Source organism: Plecotus auritus (assembly GCF_963455305.1).
Source record: "Plecotus auritus genome assembly, chromosome: 1".
In the NCBI taxonomy this organism is placed as follows: domain Eukaryota; kingdom Metazoa; phylum Chordata; class Mammalia; order Chiroptera; family Vespertilionidae; genus Plecotus; species Plecotus auritus.
Genome location: NC_137770.1, coordinates 152,349,124 through 152,369,583, shown reverse-complemented (window position 1 = coordinate 152,369,583; position 20,460 = coordinate 152,349,124). Strand labels below are relative to the sequence as shown.

Genomic DNA, 20,460 nt, shown 5'->3' with positions numbered 1-20,460 from the left:
AGGGTGTCCTGGATCAGGATGGGGGTTCCCTTGGGGTGTGGGGCAGCCTGGACAAGGGGCCTGTGGCAGTTTGCAGGCCAGCCACACCCCCTGGTGACCCAAGCATAGGCCCTGGTATCTTTGTAGCCTTGAGCAGAGCCAAGCCTCCTGCTTGCTCCGTGGCCACAGCCATTTTTGTTGGGATTTATTTATCTTCTATAATTGAAACTTTGTAGCCTTGAGCAGAGTCCAAGGCATGCCAGGGCTGAGGAAGCTTGGCTTCTGGGGGACAACTCAAGCCTCCTGCTCTCTCCAGCTCCATGGCTGCTACCATTTTTGGGGGGATATATTTATCTTCTATAATTGAAACTTTGTAGCCTTGAGCAGAGGCCTGGGCCGGACACAGTGTGTGGAAAGCTTGGCTTCCTCCATTGCTGGGCAAACACAAGCCTCCTGCTCGCTCCATGGCCGCAGTCATCTTGGTTGGGTTAATTTGCATACTCGCTCCTGATTGGCTGGTGGGTGTGGCTTGTGGGTGTAGTGGAGTGATGGTTAATTTGAATATTACTCTTTTATTAGATGGGATACTAATAAAAAGGTAATATGCTAATTAGACTGGACATCTTCCAGGTGTCCTTCCGGACAAAGCCACAGTGGTGGGGGCTGAGGCAGAGGCATTTAGGGGCGATCAGACCATCAGAGGAGAGTAGTTAGGGGGATCAGGCTGGCAGGGGAGATCAGTTAGGGGTGATCAGGTCAGCAGGGGAGCAGTTAGGGGATGATCAGGCCAGCAGTGGAGCAGTTAGGGGGGCGATCAGGCTGGCAGGGGAGCAGTTAGAGGGATATCAGCCTGGCAGGAAGAGGCAGTAAGGGGTGAACTGGCAGGCAGGCAGGCAGGTAAGCAATTAGGAACCAGTGGTTCCGGATTGCAAGAGGGGTCTCGGATTGGAGAGGGTGCAGGCTGGGCTGAGGGACACCCCTACCTGTGCATGAATTTCTTGCACTGGGCCTCTAGTATAGATAATAAAAGCCTAATATTCTAAGTGTCCAGTCATGTGGTCATCCGTTCAACCAATCAAATCATAATATGCTAATGATATGCTAAGGTGCTCTACTGCTCGCTATGATGTGCACTGACCACCAGGGGGCAGACACTTGTTGCTGGGATCTGGCTGATTAGGACTGAGCGAGATAGGCTGGACATGCCCTGGAGCCATCCCATGGTCCCTCCCAGGCTGGCCAACCTCCTGAGTCCCTTCCCGGCCCCGATCATGAACCAGTGGGGTCCCTCAACCTGACCTGTGCCCTCCTGCAATCTGGGACCCCTCAGGGGATGTTGGAGAGCCAGTTTCAACCCAATCCTATCTGCCAGGCCAAGGGACCCCACTGGTGCATAAATTCGTGCACCCAGCATCTAGTTATAACATAAAACAACAAATAATATGCAAGATGACTGGGAAAGAGTACTCATAAAATTTGATTTGGTACTGGCATAAGTACAGACTTATCCATCAATGAAGTAGAAAGGCGAATTCAAACATTACCCTCACCTTTATGGCCAAGTGCTTTTTGACAAGGGTGCCAAACAATTAAATCAGATATGAATAATTTTTTTTAACAAATTGTACTGGGACAGCTGGATATCCACATCCAAATGAATAAAATTAGACCTCTACCTCAGACCATATATAAAAATTAACTCAAGTCCTAACTGGTTTGGCTCAGAAGATAGAACATTGGCCTGCAGACTGAATGGACCCAGGTACCTTGGTTGCGGGCACATCCCCAGTGCGAGGTGTGCAGGAGTCAGCTGATGGATGTTTCTCTCTCGTCAATGTTTCTAACTCTCTATCCCTCTCCCTTCCTCTCTGTAAAAAATCAATAAAATATATTTTTTAAAAATTAACTCAAAATATAAAAGCTAAAACTATAAAACTCTTAGAAGAAAACATAGGTGTATATCTTCATGACTGGATTTGGCACCATTTAAATATAATGTCTCCTCTGCCTTACTTCAAGCTTAGATGTGAAACCAAAAGACAAAAATAGATTAACTGGACTTCATCGAAATCAAAACCTTCTGTGCTTTAAAAGGCACCATCAGGAAAATGAAAAGGTGAGCTACTGAATGGAAAAAATGCTTGAAAATCCTTTATATATTAAGGGGTTTGTATGTAGGATATTTAAAGATCTCTTACACCGATAATACAAAAACAATCCAATTTAAAATGGGCAAAGGGATTGAATAGACAGTTTTTCAGAGAATATATGCAAATGGTAATAAGCATTTGAAAAGATGGTCAACATCACTAATCATTAGAAAAATGCAAATCAAAACCAACAATAAGATTCCACTTCATACCCACTAGGATGGCTACAATCAAAAGACAGGTAATGACAAATGTTGTCAAGAGGGTGGAGAAATTGGAACCCTCATACACTGTCAATGAAAATGCAAAATGGTGGAGCCACTGTGGAGAAGTCTGGCAGTTTCTCAAAAGGTTAAAGATCTGATCTAGCAATTCCATTTATAATTATATTCTCAAGAGAATAAAAACATATGTTCACATAAAAAGTTGGACATGAATGTTCATAGCAATATTATTAGCAACACCAAAGAGAATGTTACCCAATAGTTCATCAAATGATGAACAGATTTTAAAAATGTGGTCACTTCATGCAATGAAATGTTATTCAGCAATAAACAGGAATAAAGGTGATACATGCTACAAAAGAGATGTACCTTGAAAACATTATGTTAAATACAAAAGGCAGTCAGGAAGGAGCACCTATTGTGTGATTCCACTGATATGAAATGTGCAGAACAGACAAATCTAGGGAGACTAAGAGGACAGTAGTGGTTCTTGAGGGCCAGGAAGAGTGGGGAAGTGGAAGCTGGCACAGGGTGGTTGCTAATAGGCACAGGGTTACTTTTTAGGGGGATGAGAATGTCCCCAAACTGACTGATGATTACTGTGTAAGACTTTGAAAAAGCCACTGATTTGTACACTTTATTTATTTATTTATTTATTTATTTATTTATTTATTTATTATGTTATGATTCTATTTATTTGAAACTTTGGCACAGGCAAAATTAGTCTTTGATGATAGGAAATCAGTGCTGTAGTTGCCTGGAATGGAGGCAGGAGAGTGGGTGGGAGCAGGGATTCACTACAAAGGATCTTGGGGGTACTTTCTGGGATGTTGAGGATGTTTGCTGTCTTTTCAAAATGTTTTTATTGATTTCAGTTCTTATATTTTTATCTCAAAATTATATTTAATTCAAGTTATATAATATATATAGCAAAATAAAAACTGATGCTATGGTAAAAGCATAACAACTTGTACCATTTTTCTTCAAGCTCCTGTTTCCTAACATATATTTTTTCTTTTTTTTGTTTCAAGTATTACATATGTCTGCATTTTCCCCCAATCGACCCCTCCCCAGCCATTCCCATCCCCCAGGGAAAGCCCCCACCGCCCCAGTGTCCGTGTCCATTGGTTATGCTAATATACATGCATACAAGGCCTTTGGTTGATCTCTTACCCCATCCCCTCCCCTGCATTCCCTCTGATATTTGACAGTCTGATCGATTCTCTCTGTCTCTGGATCATTTTTGTTCATCAGTTTATGTTGTTCATTATATTCCACAAATGACTGAGATCATGTGATATTTATCTTTCTCTGACTGGCTTATTTCATATAGCATGATGCTCTCCAGGTCTATCCATGCTGTTGCAAATGGTAAAAGTTTCTTCTTTTTTATAGCAGCATAGTATTCCATTGTGTAGATGTACCACCATTTTTTTTAATCCACGCATCTGCTTATGGGCACTTAGGCTGTTTCCAAATCTTAGCTATTATAAATTGTGCTGCTATGAACATAGGGTTGCATATATTCTTTCTGACTGGTGTTTCTGATTTCTTGGGATATATTACTAGAAGTGGGATTACTGGGTCAAATGGGAGTTCCATTTTTAACTTTTTGAGGAAACTCCATTCTGTTTTCCACAGTGGCTGCACCAGTCTGCATTCCCACCAATAGTTAATTGTACACTTTGAATGAGTGAACTGAATGGTATGTTCATTATGTCTCAAATAAAGCTGCTACCAAAAATTTTTTTGACTTGGTGCTGATGTCAGGGTTCAAATATAGGAGAGTTAACAGTAGGCCTTCTTTATAGAAAAGTGATAAATAAAAAAGCTGTCTTTTTCACTGATACCAAGTCTATAATATTAATAGAAAAATCTGTATCTCACTACTCAAATCCCAGACATACGCAGAAGTGGAATACTCTGAAGAAGAAATTAGGGGAGCTCCAGTCCAGCAGCGGATAGAGACAGTGGTCACCTAAGACAATAGGGTGTGTTTTTTTTTCACCTTTTAGTATAGAAAATTTCTAACAAACAAAAGAAGATAGAATATTATATTGGCCCTCCATAGGTTCATCGCCCAGGTTCACAATTTTATTTTTTTGTTTTTCATTTCTTTTCTACCTCACTTCTTTTTTATTTTCTTGCCATCACGATGTATCCCTGCTATGGCCTCTTCCATCTCCACCCAACCCCCTCACACACCTGGAAATCACCACACTGTTGTCCATGTCCATGAGTTTTCTCTAGTTTTTTCTCTTCTTTGCTCCATACCTACACCACACACACCCCCAATACTACCACCATCACCAGCAGACAAGCACCATGTGATTTCACTCATATGTGGAATTTAATGAACAAACTGAACTACCAAGTAAAACAGAAACAGACTTCTAGAGAGCAGTCTATTCCTTTCTTAAAATTCTCTCAGAGATCCTTAAATCTCAACACTTCAAACCAGATTGCCTAGTCAACATTTCTAGCCTTGACCCCTTTACTGAGGTCATCTGTGCTTTTCTTTCTCCCTTCTTGCTCCTCATAAACAATATCTTCAACCACACACTGATAAATGATGAGTGATATGGATTGCCCTTGTAGATAGCTAATCCTGTGCTTTTTATGTTGATTCTTATTGGTGTTACTTTGATTGTACTACTCTTATGTTCTGAGTTTGGGGGCACCTTCACCTTAGGATGTTGATGAGCATTCTCTGCCTTGTTTTTCTCTTATAATGCAAATGTTTTTTTGCAAGCGTCAGATTATCAATTATTTTCCTTTAAAAATAATAATAAGCCCTGGCCAGTTTGGCTCAGTGGATGGAGCATCAGCCTGTGGACTGAAGGGTCCCAGGTTTGATTCCCTCAAGGGCATGTACCTTGGTTGTGGGCACATCGCCACTAGGGGGTGTGCAGAAGGCAGCTGATCGATGTTTCTCATCAATGTTTGTAACTCTCTCTCCCTCTCCCTTCCTCTCTGTATAAAAATATTAAAATAATAATAACAATAATAATAATTTCTTATTCATAGAGACCTGATCTATAAAAGTCTTCTGAAGTGCTTTTCACATGTATACTCAACTATATTGTTTGAAGGCTTGGAAAAACTAGAGCTATCTTCTTCTTGCCAATTCAGACTCCTCACCTCACCATTGTTTTGATCAAATATCTGGGTTTGAATTCCAAGACCGCCAGTGATATAAAGTTTTTAATTTTATCCTAACAATAGTTAAGCTCAAATTTGTTCAATTTATACAAAGATAGGTAAACTTACATCAATTAATATGCCCCACAGACAAATTAATACATAGAAAGACAAGATTATCTCTTGTGAAGAAAATTAAGACAATGTGAATTTAAGGGCTAAATTGTTCTGCAGAGATGAGATGACAAGTGTTGAAATGAATGAGGTCAATGAGAGTTGGAACAGGGAGTGCTTCATGGAGGGGAGATTGGGAGCCAGGTCCAAATAGATATAGGATTAGGCATGAGGAACAGAAACTGAAAAGACAGAATGGACAGCATGAGTAAAGGCTGAGAGATGCTGAAATCAGCCCAGTGATCTCAGAGAATAAAAATTCCATGGCAAGAAAAGAAAAACCTATGTTCACACAATGACTTGTAAACTAATGTTCATAGTTGAATTATTAACAGCCAAAAAGTGAAAACAACGCAATGTTCATCAACTGATAAATAGATAAGTGGATGAGTCACACAAATAAAATATTGGTATGTGCTATAATGTGGATGAACTTTTAAAATATGACATTAAGTGAAAGAAGCCAGTCACAAAGGACTATAATTTGTGTGGTTACATATATATCAAATATCCAGAATAGGCTAATCAATAGAGACAGAAATGAGATTGGTTTTTGCCAGGTGCAAGGCAAGATGAGGAACTGGTAGTGACCTTTCAGAGGTGTGGAGTTTGTTTTTGGAGTGATAAAAATATTCGATAATTGATTGAGGTGATAGTTAAATGCACAAATCTCTGCATATGTTTAAAAATCTTGAATCTTACAATTTAAAAAGCAAATTATACAATGTGTAAATTATAGCAATACAGTTTTCTTAAAAATACAGTAGTGGATCTGGATTTATTTAATTGATCTAGATTTACAATGATATGAACACTTCCAAGCTTTCATAATATTTATAAGTGAGAGAAAATGAAGGATATGCCTATTCCAACTGGTTTGTAGAATGACCGTCCCATACAAATTATTCTGAAATCTATGGAATATCCATTTACCATAGTAAAGATAAGAAATAAAAAAATTTCTGGAACATTCCATTAAGAATTACTCTCTGATTATATCTGGCTACCTCATCATGATAATGGAAATATCCCTAAAAATATTAATTACTAGGAAAAAAAGCCTCTTGACTTCTATGAAAAATTATGCATAATTCTCAACTTTCCTAAGGGTAAAAAGCAAAAACATAAAATACAAATGACAGAATAATAGCCAGTGTTTAAGAAATAAATGCACTATAAAAATAATCCTATATAATAAAAACGTAATATGCTAAGTTTCTGACCATTCATTCAACCGTTCATTCCACCATTCATCTGATCATTCCACCAGTTGCTATGGTACGCACTGACCACCAGGGAGCAGACGCTCCAACTAGTAGATTAGCTTGCTGCTGGAGCTCGTCAATCTGGACTGGGTGAGATGGGCCGGATATGCCCTGAAGCCCTCCTGCTGTCCCTCCCTGGCTGGCCAGCCCCCATCAGCCCTGATCACCAGCCAAGCCGAGGGACCCCACCGGTGCATGAATTCATTCACTGAGCCTCTAGAACAATTATAATAAATTAAAAGAAAGCTGCCCATGAAAAGTAGTACCCTAAAACACTCAATATTATTTAACCAGCTATTGATTAGATGATGACAGGTTAAATTTCATACATAGTTGACTTCTGCTTTGATCTAGTTTCTTCTTTAAGTCATTTGTCTTATATTGTAAAAGCATAGGATGACATGATTCCACCTCCAGTGAAGCCTCCATCATAGATATTTTTGGGGGGTATCAGCCAGTTCTTGTTGACATTGTCTCACAACTGCCTAGTAAGATTTTTCTGTTATTGATTTCATAAATCACACTAGAGGCTCGGTGCATGAAATTCGTGCATGGAGGTGTGTGTCCCTCATCCCAGCCTGCACCCTCTCCAATCTGGGACCCCTCGAGGGATGTCCAACTTCTATCCCCTGCAGGCCTGGTCACCCATAACTGCACTCCCTGCAGGCCTGATCATCCCCAACTGCCCTCCCTTGCAGGCCTGGTCCCCCCGAACTGCTCTCCCATGCAGGCCTGGGTCCCCCCACCTGCCCTTCCCTGCTGGCCATCTTGTGACAGCCATCTTGTGTGTTGGAGTGATGGTAAATCTGCATATTACTCTTTTATTAGATAGGATAGAGGCCTGGTGAACGGGTGGGGGCCAGCAGGTTTGCCCTGAAGGGTGTCCCGGATCAGGGTGGGGGTTCCCTTGGGATGTGGGGCAGCCTGGGTGAGGGGCCTGTGGTGGTTTGCAGTCTGGCCACACCCCCCGGAGACCCAAGTGGAGGCACTGGGATCTGGGATTTATTTATCTTCTATAATTGAAACTTTGTAGCCTTGAGCGGAGTCCAGGGCTGGCCAGGGTGGCGGGAAGCTTGGCTTCCTCCATCACTGGGGCCAACCCAAGCCTCCTGCTTGCTCCAGCTCCATGGCCACCGCCATATTTGTTGTATTAATTTGCATATTTACTCCTGATTGGCTGGTGGGCGTGGCTTGTGGGCGTAGTGGAGGTACGGTCAATTTGCATGTTTCTCTTTTATTAGATAGGATTATTATTAAATGATGTTAATAATATATCACTTCACATAAGGATGGGGCATAAAGGTTTATACTGTGAGGACAAGAAACACAGAGTTTATTCTTGTATTGTTATTTACTAATTATTGTATTATTCTCCATACAAACAACTGAAAACCTACTTTTGCCCCACCCTGGATGTACTTGGTTAGAGTCACATATTATTAACATCCTATATAATAAAGAGGTAATATGCAAATTGACCATCACACCCTCGCACAAGATGGCTGCCCCCATGTGGTCACAAGATGGCTGCCACAAGATGGCTGGCAGGGGAGGGCAGTTGTGGGCTATCAGCCCAGCAGGGTAAGGGCAGTTGGAGTGACCAGGACAGCAGGGGAGGGAAGTAGGGGGTGACCAGGCCAGCAGGGGAGGGCAGTTGGGGGCAATGAGGCTGGCATGGGAGGGTAGTTGGGGGAAAGAAAGGCCTGCAGGGAAAGAAAGTTGTGAGGGACCAGGCCTGCAAGGGAGGGCAGTTGGGGACGATCAGGCCAGCAGGGGAGGGTAGTTGGGGGCAATCAGGCCGGCAGGGGAGCAGTTAGGCGTCGATCAGGCTGGCAGGAGAGTGGTTAGGGGGTAATCAGGCTGGCAGGCAGAAGCTGTTAGGGGCAATAAGGCAGGCAGGCAGGTGAGCGGTTGGGAGCCAGCAGTCCTGGATTGTGAGAGGGATATCTGACTGCTGGTTTAGGCTTGATTTCGGGATCAGGCCGAAACCGGCAGTCAGACATCCTTCAAGGGGTCCCAGATTGGAGAGGGTGCAGGCTGTGCTGAGGGACAACTGCCCCCGCACCGTGCACAAATTTCATGCACCGGGTCTCTAGTAATATATAACTGGGAAAATATCACTACCTACATCTATTTACCTTCTTTTCCTCATATGGACATGCTTCTGTTTGCTTAATCAAGTTAAAGACACAGAAAATGTGAGCCTCCTGCCTAATCAGTATTAGGTTCCTTAGACAGCTGACTCAGCCCCACTCTCTGTCTCCCCTCCCCCCATGAATCTCAAAGCTTTACTATCTATTGACATCTCAAAGAGAAATGGGTACATAGGTGGATTAAGTGGTAGTAAATTCAATATTATGGAAAATTTTCTATTTTTATTTATTTTTTAACCAGAGGCTTCAATTAACTTCAGAGTTTCTCACACATTCAATCCCCTGCTCAAATCCTCCCAATAGGTTCCTATCTTAGAAGAAATCTGAAGTCATTCCAATGGCCTTCAAGGTCCTAGGTAACCTGGCCTTGATCTCTCTCTCTGCTACACATAAACCCTGCCACCCCTCCCTAGTCTGAAATGGAGATCCAATGACAAATTAGTAAATCACAGAGAGCTACAATTCTCTCTATCTTGGACAAATTTATCTGCAAAAGATAGTAATTAGGCCTTGAAATGAGAAATATGAGCACATTATCTGTAAAAATATTCCAAGAAAATAGTCAATAGTACTATAAAGATTAAATGAAATAAAGATTTGCTAAAACTCATCACATTTGTCCCAAATTATAATGTAATGCCTTTAAAAGAATTGAGAGGTCATATGAATATATTACATGAGACTGAAGTATTTCCAAATTTAATTCAAATTGGTGTGAATAAAAATAACATTATACCAACTAATATGTATAAGAAGCCATTGAAAGAAAGGTATTATATGATACAGCATCTACACTTCAGTTCATCTGGAAAATATGAACTTAATGGTCAAGTTAATCCACTTAATTGAATCTTAATTTCAAAGTACTCATTTTAGGTAGAGCATTTCCACATATCTGATTCCTAACGGTATTAAAATGTGGTGACAGAAATGTTAAAATTATTATTCTATCAGTATAAGACTAAATTATTAATATCAATCTACATCTACTAGTATGAACAATCTATAACTTAACCTCTTAAAGTTTCATGGGCAGCACAATGTCTTTACTCAAAATGAAACACCTCTCAGGTCCAATATTCATTTGATGGAAACAATGTCTGCTTTTAAGCTGATAGAGCAAACATTTATAATCTCTACATTTTTAATATTCAACTAGATTCAACATTAAGCCATCATCAAATACTACTCTGAATTTTCTCTTAGGAAATTTGAAAAATATGTATCTGTCTGGATACTTACATCTCTTTCTACATTATCATTTTCATAGTGATATAGTCTTTCTTTAGAATGATGCCATTCGTTGGTTAACTCATTAATTCTTTCATTCAGCATAAGAATGTGCTTTTCTCTTTTTGCTTTAAATATTTTCATCATATCCTGAAACTGATCTTGGATATTAATTACTGTCTTTTCTTCCCCGTCAGCTTTGTTGTGAGCCTGGTCCAGTTGCTGGTGAGGCAGCATATTTTCACTCTGTAGGTGAGATAGCTTCTCCTGTAAGGACTCCTGCTTTCCAATGTCTTTATCCACTTTACCTTGTTCCTCTTGATACACGTGTTCAGCTTCCTCCTGTTGACACTGTTTTTGACTGAGGTCTCTTTCTAAAACCAATGTCCTTTCTTTGAGAGCATCTCTTGTGTGATGAAGCTCCATTTCTAAGCTATTGACTTTACTTTCTGCTTTAGAAAGTTGTTGAGAAAGAATCTCATTGTTATGTTTTAGGCTAGACATATCAAAATTCATTTTGTCCCATACACAAAACCATTCATCTCTGTCTCTCTGGAAAGCAAGTTGTAGGTCTCTTTTTGATGTCTGACAATGCTCGTGATCCTGTACAACAGTAGCCAGTCCAGACTGGTATGATTCAACTTCTGCTTCCAGTCTTCCTCTGTTTTGTTGTTCATTCTCCAGTTTACAGGTTAGCCTTATACGCTCAGCTTCCAGAACTTCAAGCTGTGCATTGTGTTGAAATACTGTTTCTCTTATTGTCTTCTGAAGACAGTCATTCTTTTCTTTAACAATTGCAACGTCCTCAAAGTATTTTTTTCCCATTTCTTGGTTCTGATTTTTTACTGTGTGTATTTCCAGTCTTAGCTTGGCAATTTCATCCCACAACATGCGATTTTCATGCAATAGACTTTTTTCTTTGTCAGAACTCTCAGAAACCTAAGTAACACAAGAAGACTTTTAGCTAAAATATTGAAATGACATGTCACGATAGCCTCTGAAACTAAAGAATAACCTATGTTTATAATTTAAAAAATGCAATAAGTAGGTATCCCTCTGGAAAAAAATAGAGTTGGATCCAATTCTCTAACTTTGTACAAGCACAAATTCTCCAAAGTTCAAAAATTTAATATAAGATTATGAATTTTTAAGTGAAAAAAATCACAAGAGAATTATAGGAGTCTCAGAACTGGAAAAGGTGTTTCTGAATCACCACAAATCCAGAATGCGTTAAGTAAATGATTAATTACTCTTTCTACACTTAAAAGTTGAGATTGCAGTCTGAACATACAGGTGCTCCACAGTAAGAGTATTAAACCTGCATATATTAGGATAAACTAAATTTCCTAAAATTCTTTCTTCCCCAAGATTAGGCAGTAGATATTCTATTTTTCTAATACATTCCTAGTCAGTTATAAAGACTACCTCCATGAACAATTGATAACCAAGCATTTTCCTAAGCACTTCTACATCCATCAATGAACTCATTCAGTTATCACAATCTGGAACAGAGGGATTAAAAAGATAAGTAAGTTCAGGATTTTCCCCAGGTTTTCAGACTCCACAATTTGTGCTCTTGCACCAATCCATAGTTCTCCTCCAATGTGCATATAGAAACACAAAAGCAGCCTATATTTCAAAAAAACAAATGATAAATAGGATAAAATTTAGAGAGTCTTCTTAGAAAATCATGAGTTTTTTGTTGCTGCAATAACTTTTATTTCCCGTTCATGATGTTTAAAGTAGTATTAAATATGAAATGGGGGGAGGGGGAAATACACTGAACTACTTTACTAGGAATAAGATACTTACCAATAAGTTGTCACTAAGTATATATTACAGCATGCCATTCTCTTCAGAAGTTCCTTGTATTCAAATGGGATACTACTTAGAAAAAATTACTTTTCTCAAAAGTAGAAGAATGACATCTAAAATATCATCTCTGAACTGGTTATACCCTCCTCCATTCCATCAGCGGAAGTGAAAACTAATCTCTCTATTAATATATCAAGGAAATAAAATCACTGCCCAAATTTGGAATATCTGTTGTTAGTAGCAATTCCTTTGAGATCATGGACAACATATTGATTCCTACAAAAAATATGAAAAGCCTCCCCTTAGGATGAGGCCATTGTGAATGTCACTACTTGACTGTGAGAGACAAATGGATTTGAATTAACAATATCCTTTTATCCAATAGATCCAAAATGTCACCCCATCACGCACACAGACACACACACACACACACACACACACACACACACACACACAGCACAGATATGCTTTCTAAAACCTCTCTAGTTTCCATAGTATTAGTTTTTTAAATATATACACACCCACACATACACACATTTGAAAATAACTAAATAAACTACCTCAGAATTCATGTTCTTATGAGCAGTATCTATCTTCTTTGGTTTGCAAAGGTGTTTGGTCAGAATTTCATCTTGGAATATTCTGGCGTTCTGTTCTTGAAAAAGTTGACTCTGAGTGTAATTTCGCTCTTCTACAACCTAAGAACACATTTCATTTAGTTTTTGGTCTCATACCATTGAAAAATATAACTGAAGCTTAAGAGCAGTGCCTTAAAAAACTGTGAAAAGGATGTAGCCTGTTTAAGCACAAGGATCTTTCCTCTCCATGAAAACATCAAATTTTAAGTGATAGCCACATTTGTCATAGAGCAAAAATACAGTATTCTGAAATAAAATTTCTTTATGAACATTTGACTAGTTCTATCACAGTGTCAAGGCAATTTAGCCTGTATGTTAACATTTTTAAGAGCTAAAATTAACATTTATATTCATGAATAAGCTCAATTTATTTTCCATTTCTTCATTTAGAAAACATACACAGAGTATCCATTAGATGCCAAGGATAGTAATAAATTAATGATTTTAGTCATAAGTGTCACAGTTCAGATTTTTAATGAGATGACATTTTTTGATTTGTTTTAAACATAATAATAATATACATTAAAATTAAAGGGATATAAATATTGATGAAGTACTGTTAGAAATAAGAGATTTTTTCCAAAGATAAATTTACCTCATTCTCTCTTATAATCGCCAGTGTGATGTCTTGTGTTCTAATGGTGGTTTCAAGTTGTGGGTTCATATCAACTTCTTTAATAGAGTGCTCTTCTTTCTTTCTTAACTGAACCTTATTTTTTTCACATAACAGATCAGCTTTTCGTCTTTTCTCTTTTTCTTCTCTTAAGGTAAATCTGCAGTTAAATATAACCAAAGCTGTGATCAACATAAGATAGCCTGTTAAATTTATACTAGAGGCCCAAAGCAGGAAATTCTTGCAAGGGGCTTGGCCCTTGCAGCCCTGGCTTTGTCCGGAAGGTCATCTGGAAGGTCGTTCTGCTGTTTGGTCTAATTAGCATATTAGCTTTTTATTATATAGGATAATGTCTTGTGTAAACCTCATGGTAACCACAAAGCCAAACCTCCAGCAGATTCACAAAAGATAAAGAGCAGGAATCAAACCACACTACAGAAAATCTTCAATTCACAAAGGAAGGCAGCAAGAGAGGAAGAATGCAACAATGAAACTACAAAAGAGCCAGAAAACACACAAGACAGCATTGTAAGTCATTACCTGTCAATAATTAGTTTGTAAATGGATTGAATTCTCCAGTCAAAAGGCATAGGATGACTTGGGGTAGTGAACACACAATGCAGTGGACAGAGAATGTCCTATAGAACGGTGCACCTGAAACCTGTATAATTTTGTGAACCAAAGTCACCTCAATAAATTCAATAAAGAAAAAAAGGTGTAGAATGTCTTTGTGGATTACATTAAGACCCAAGTATATGCTGCCCACAAGAGACTCAATTCATTCATTTTCTTAAAACTTTTTAATCCTGACCCAAGGATATGCTCATTGGTTTTAGAAAGAGGGGAATGGAAAGAGAGACAGACACAGAAACATCAAGGTGAGGCAGCCAATGTATTGATTGGCTGCCTCCCATGCATATCCAGATCAGATATCAAACTTGACTGGGAATCGACCTATAAACTTTTGGTATAATGGATGGCCCTCCAACCAACCAAGCCACACAGACCAGGGCTCAATCCATTCTTAAACACTTAAAGGCTCAACACTAAGAGATGGAAAGGGTATTCCTTGCAAGTGGAAATCAAATGGGAACAGTTGCAATTATACCTATATCAGAAAAAACAGAATTTAAGCCAAAAACTGTAACAAGAGACAAGGAAGGTCTTTTATAAGGGGGTTACTTCATAAAGAAGATATAGCAGCTGTAAATATGTATGCACTCAACATTGGTTCCCCTAAAATATTAAACAAATACTAACAGAACTAAAGGTAGAAATAGACAATAATACCATAATAGTAGGGGGCATCAATACCCCACTTTCAGCAATAAATAGATCATCTAGACACAAAATCAACAAGGAAATGTTAAACTTGAACCAAACATTAGACCAAATGGACATAACAAACATTTATAGAACAATCATACATTTTTTATCACCACCTTAAAGAGATAGCTGCACTCCCATGTTCACTGCAAATTTATTCACAATAGCAAGATATATAAACTAAGTGTTCACCTATAGGTAAACAAATAAAGAGGATGTGGTATGTATGCATATATGTTTGTATGTATGTTTGTATGTATGTGTGTATTATATGTGTGAATGTGCATGTATATATGTATATATATAATATATGTGTGTATACACACAAATCTATGCACACACACACACACACACACACACACACACATATATACAGAGGCATTTTCTGAGGCATGAGAAAGAAGGAAATCCTACCGCTAGGGGCAGAAACAGAATAGTGGAGACTAATTATAGTTATAACAAATATTAATCATGCTCTATTAACTGTGATTGCTTTGTTTTGATTAATGACAGCATATTCTCATCTGGCTGGGAATTCCCCCCAACCAACACCCTCGGACATGAGAGTTAACCTGGAAATGTGGTCTGTCCTCTTTAACTGCCTATTATCATGGAAAGATTAACAACCTTGATGGTGAAACAATGGAGTACCAGCCTGCATTGGAGTAATCTGTAACTATTATACACATTTTTATTCCTTTAGCCTACTGCCCCATGCCTGTAATATCCATTTTTATTGCTTTTGCATCAGACCCATTTTTATTTTTTTAACCTACTACTCATGTAATCTTTGTCTTTCTACCCCATATAAGCTGGCTTTTGGTGTGGGGGGTGCAAAGCAGATTTTCTTGGATGACCTGCTGCTCTCTCATATTGCCAGCATTATTGGAATAAATGTCATATATGTTCATACTAGAAACTTGCTTTGCCAATCTGTCTCAAAACTAAGGCAGGCACTGTGTCCTGGGCTCTTTATATCAGACGAGAGGTGCGGTGCACAAAATTTGTGCACTCGGTAGGGGGGTCCCTCAGCCCAGCCTGCGCCCTCTCATAGTCCAGGAGCCCTCAGGGGATGTCCGAGTGATGGTGGGGAGCAGACCTAAGCTGGCAGTCGGACATCCTTAGCGCTGCCACGGAGGTAGGAGAGACTCCAGCCGCCACCACTGTGCTCAGCAACCATGAGCCCAGCTTCTGGCTGAGCGGCGCTCCTTTTGTGGGAGTGCACTAACCACCAGGGGGCAGCTCCTTCATTGAGCGTCTGCCCCCTGGTGGTCAGTGCGTGTCATAGCCACTAGTCATTCCACTGTTCGGTAAATTTGCATATTCGCCTTTTATTATAGAGGATATGATTAAACCCTGTCTGAAGTACAGCTTTGTGATTATAGTCAACAATACTGAATTATATACTTGAAAGCTGGTAAGGGAGTAGATCTAAAGGTTTTCACCACAAAGAAAAACTTGGTAACTATGTGATGTAATGGAAATGTGAACAAAGATTCCTGTGGTAATCATTTAACATAAAAGTGTGTAAAATGAACAGATTTCTATGCCTTCAACATATACAATGTCAATTATATCTCAATAAAACTGGAAAAAATTAGAAATTGGAAAAAATAAATTACCCACATATTATTTTATATATATACTAGAGGCCCGGTGCACAAAATTTGTGCACGGGGGTGTGTGGCCCTCAACCCAGCCTGCACCCTCTCCAATCTGGGACCCCTCGAGGGATGTCTGAATGCCCATTTAGTCAGACAACCCTCTCACAATCCAGGACTGCTGGATCCCAACTGCTCGCCTGCCTGCCTTCCTGATTGCCCCTAACCGCTTCTGCCTGCCAGCCTGATCACCCCCTAACCACTCCCCTGCCAGCCTGATTGATGCCTAACTGCTCCCCTGCCAGCCTGTTTTCCCCTAACTGCCATCCCTTGCAGGCCTGGTCACCCCTAACTGCCCTCCCCTGTAGGCCTTGTCTCCAACAACTGCTCTCCCCTGCAGGCCTGGGTCCCCCAACCACTGCTCTCCCATGCCGGTCTGGTCACCCCTAACTGCCCCCCCCTGCAGGCGTGGTCCCCCCCAACTGCTCTCCCCTGCACTGGGTCCCTCCCAACTGCCTTTCCCTGCAGGCATGGTTGCCTCCAACTTCCCTCCTCTACGAGCTTGGTCACCCTTAACTGCCCTCCCCTGCAGGCCTTGTCCCCCCCAAACTGCTCTCTCCTGCAGGCCTGGGACCCTCCCAACTGCCTTTCCCTGCAGGCCTGGTTGCCCCCATCTTCCCTCCTCTGCCAGCTTGGTCACCCCTAACTGCCCTCCCTTGCAGGCCTGGTCCCTCCCAACTGCTCTCCCCTGCTGGCCATCTTGTGACAGCCATCTTGTGTGTTGAAGTGATGGTCAATCTGCATATTACTCTTTTATTAGATAGGATAGAGGCCTGGTGCACAGGTGGGGGCCAGCTGGTTTGCCCTGAAGGGTGTTCCAGATCAGGGTGGGGGTTCCCTTGGGGCATGGGGCGACCTGGGCTAGGGGGCTGTGGTGGTTTGCAGTCCGGCCACGCCCCCTGGCGACCCAAGTGGAGGCCCTGGTATCTGGGGTTTATTTATCTTCTACAATTGAAACTTTGTAGCCTGGAGCGGAGCCAAGCCTTCTGCTTGCTCCATGGCGGCAGCCATTTCTATTGGGATTTATTTATCTTCTATAATTGAAACTTTGTAGCCTTAAGCGAGGCCTGGGCTGGCCAGGGTGTGCGGAAAGCTTGGCTTCCTCCATTGCCGTGGGCAATCCTAGCCTCCCGCTCTTTCCAGCTCCATGGCTGCTGCCATTTCTGTTTGGGTTTATGTATCTTCTATCATTGAAACTTTGTAGCCTTGAGTGGAGGCCTAGGCCAGCAAGGGCAGGTGGAAAGCTTGTCTTCCTCCATTGCCGGGGAAACCCAAGCCTCCCTCTTGCTCTCTGTGGCCATAGCCATCTTGGTTGGGTTTATTTGCATATTCGCTCCTGATTGGCTGGTGGGTGTGGCTTGTGGGTATAGCAGAGTGACAGTTAATTTGCATATTACTCTTTTATTAGATAGGATAGTTAGAAAATGGTGATAATCCAATTAGTTATGATTTTCTTTGAAAATTAAGTTATTTGGTAATTTTGTAGACTTTTAGGCTAGTATCTAATCCTATATAATAAAAGCCTAATATGGTAAGTGTCCGGTCATCCAGATACTGGTCGACTGCTCAACCAATTAAAGCGTAATATGCCAATGATATGCTTAGGATGCTCAACCACTTGCTATGATGTGCACTGACCACCAGGGGGCAGGGAAGAACAAAGGAAGGCCCCAGCTGACAGCTGGAAAGCAGGCCCTGGCTAGCAGCCACAAGGTCCCCATTGGCCCGGATCACTGGCCAGGCATAGGGACCCTACCTGTGCACAAATTTCAGCACTGGGCCTCTAGTTAGGTAATAAAAGTCATAAGAAATATGACCAAGGACTGAATCCCAGGATAGCTGAATGAGTAAAAGGTGGGAGATGAGGAGAAACCAAACAGACTAAGAAGGACAGACTAGGAAGGGCAAGGGGGAAACCAGGTGTGTTTTCACCCCCTGAAAATTGAAAGTCCTGAAAGCCGAATGAAAAAAAGAATTTTCCATTGGATCAAATATTGCTATAGGTTATGTAAGACCAGGTCTAAAACATTATGTCTAGACTTATTAGAGGAAAACAAGTACTAAACTGAGAAAAACAATTTTGGAGAAGAAGTGGGACTAAAAATTACAAGAGTGGGTTCAAGAGTGCATGGAAAGGAAATTAGAATCAGTGAGTATAGACAGTTCTTTTCAGGACTTTGTAGCTAAATGGCACGGCCTTGGATGATCTCATCTGCTTTGTGTTTAGCTGTAGCTTTCAATCCTTCCATAATGACTATGATGCATTTTTTTCATACCTAAAAGTTTTTTAATTACATACCTGTGGAACTATATGGTTTAAAACATGCATGACTAGGTATTAAAAAATAAATTCACAAAATTATACAACTAAAAGATCCCATGAACTGTTTCTAGATCTATAAGATTACATAACCTGATTGTGATGTTTCTCATGCTTATAATGATGACAGAGGATTTCTTGCTAGATGAAAATCATCCAACCCTAGAATATGTCACTCTACTCAAATGTACAAAGTACACTATAATTAGTCATATTAAAATTGTTGTAACAGAAATAAAGAGGGGAACATGCAGGTAATATTCTTACTTTATAAACTGAATTTTTGTCAATTGTGTACTATAAAGTCCCTGTTGAAAAATTGTGTGTGGTGCATACTGAAATGCATTCTCCTTAAAAAGGGAGGATAAAGGAATGCATGCAGAGTACCTTTCAAAATGAAGATTCACTACATTAGGAGCACCTTGGTTTATAATGCAAGGTCAACAAACGAATGCCTGCAGACCAAATCCAGCCCAGAGCCTCTTTTTGCAAAGATTTATTGGAACACAGCCTTTACCTAGTGTCTATGACAGATTTCAGAGACCCGATGGTTCACAGAGCCTACAATACTGATTCTCTGGCACTTTAGAGAAAAGGTCTGTCAGCCCCTCATCTAACAGATTAATCCCTTGATGTGCTTTAATAGGTTTTACTCAATATACTGAAATCTTATATAATAAAAGGCTAATATGCAAATTCTTGAAAGGCTAAACGACCAGTGACTATGACATGCACTGACCACCAGAAGGCAGACACTCAATGCAGGAGCTTCCCCCTGGTGGTCAGTGTGCTCCCACAGGGAGAGCGCCACTCAGCCAGAAGCCATGCTCACGGCTGGTGAGCACAGTGGCGGTGGCAGGAATCTCTCCTGCCTCTGCTCCAGGGCTAAGGATGTCTGACTGATGGCTTAGGCCTGCTCCCCGTGGGCACAGACAAGGCTGAGAAATCCCACCCCCCACCCCCTGAGTGCACTATTTTCATGCACCAGGCCTCTACTTTGTAGATAAGATATAGAACAAATTGCCTTGTGAAATCCCTGGGCTTTCAGATTAATTTGAGGGTCCAATATTTGAGCACTCAAGTATTAGGAACAAAACACAAAAAACTAGTAACTAGCAATTTAGATGGAAACAAAGTAGAGTGATGGTGTTGCATATGACTTCCTTTTATACCTGAGCAGATATTAAAAGTACTAGAGGCCCAGTGCACGAAATTCGTGCACAGGTAGGGGGAGGGTCACCCTCAGCCCAGCCTGCACTCTCTCCAATCCGGGACCCCTCGGGGGATGTCTGACTGCCAGTTTAGGACCGATCCTGGAGATTGGGCCTAAACCGGCAGTCAGATATCCCTCTCACAATCCTGGACTGCTGGCTCCTAACTGCTCACCTGCCTGCCTGCCAGATCGCCCCTAACTGTCCCCCCTGCTGGCCTGATTGCCCCTCACTGCCTCTGTGTGCCAGCCTGATCGCCCCTAACTGCCCTCTGCTGCTGGCAAGGTTGCTCCTAACTGCCCCCCTGCCGCCATCCTGGTCACCCCTTATTGTCCCCCTGCCAGCCTGGTAGCCCCCAACTGCCCTTCTCTGCTGGCCTGGTCACCCCTAACTGCCCCCCCCCCCTTGCTGCTGGCCTGCTTGTCCCATGCAGCCTGCTTGTTCAGTAATTTGGTTATCCCTCACTAACCCCTCTGCCAGCCTGCTCGTAGGCAGCCATCTTGTGAGGGTGTGATGGTCAATTTGCATATTACCTCTTCATTGTATGGGATTCTCACAAA

At 41.0% G+C, this 20,460-nt stretch overlaps 1 protein-coding gene across 1 annotated transcript in view; it reads right to left on the bottom strand.

Annotated features, from left to right (window-relative positions):
* The window catches only part of LOC308241402 (putative coiled-coil domain-containing protein 144C), a gene marked incomplete at both ends in the record, with an annotated part of 79,696 nt that overhangs the window by 18,096 nt on the left and 41,140 nt on the right, over positions 1–20,460 (bottom strand). The window contains 3 exons of the mRNA XM_080654806.1: positions 10,329–11,255; positions 12,692–12,829; positions 13,365–13,542. Of these exons, the coding sequence (XP_080510932.1) occupies positions 10,329–11,255; positions 12,692–12,829; positions 13,365–13,542 (1,243 nt within the window). The remainder of the gene's footprint in view (positions 1–10,328; positions 11,256–12,691; positions 12,830–13,364; positions 13,543–20,460) is intronic.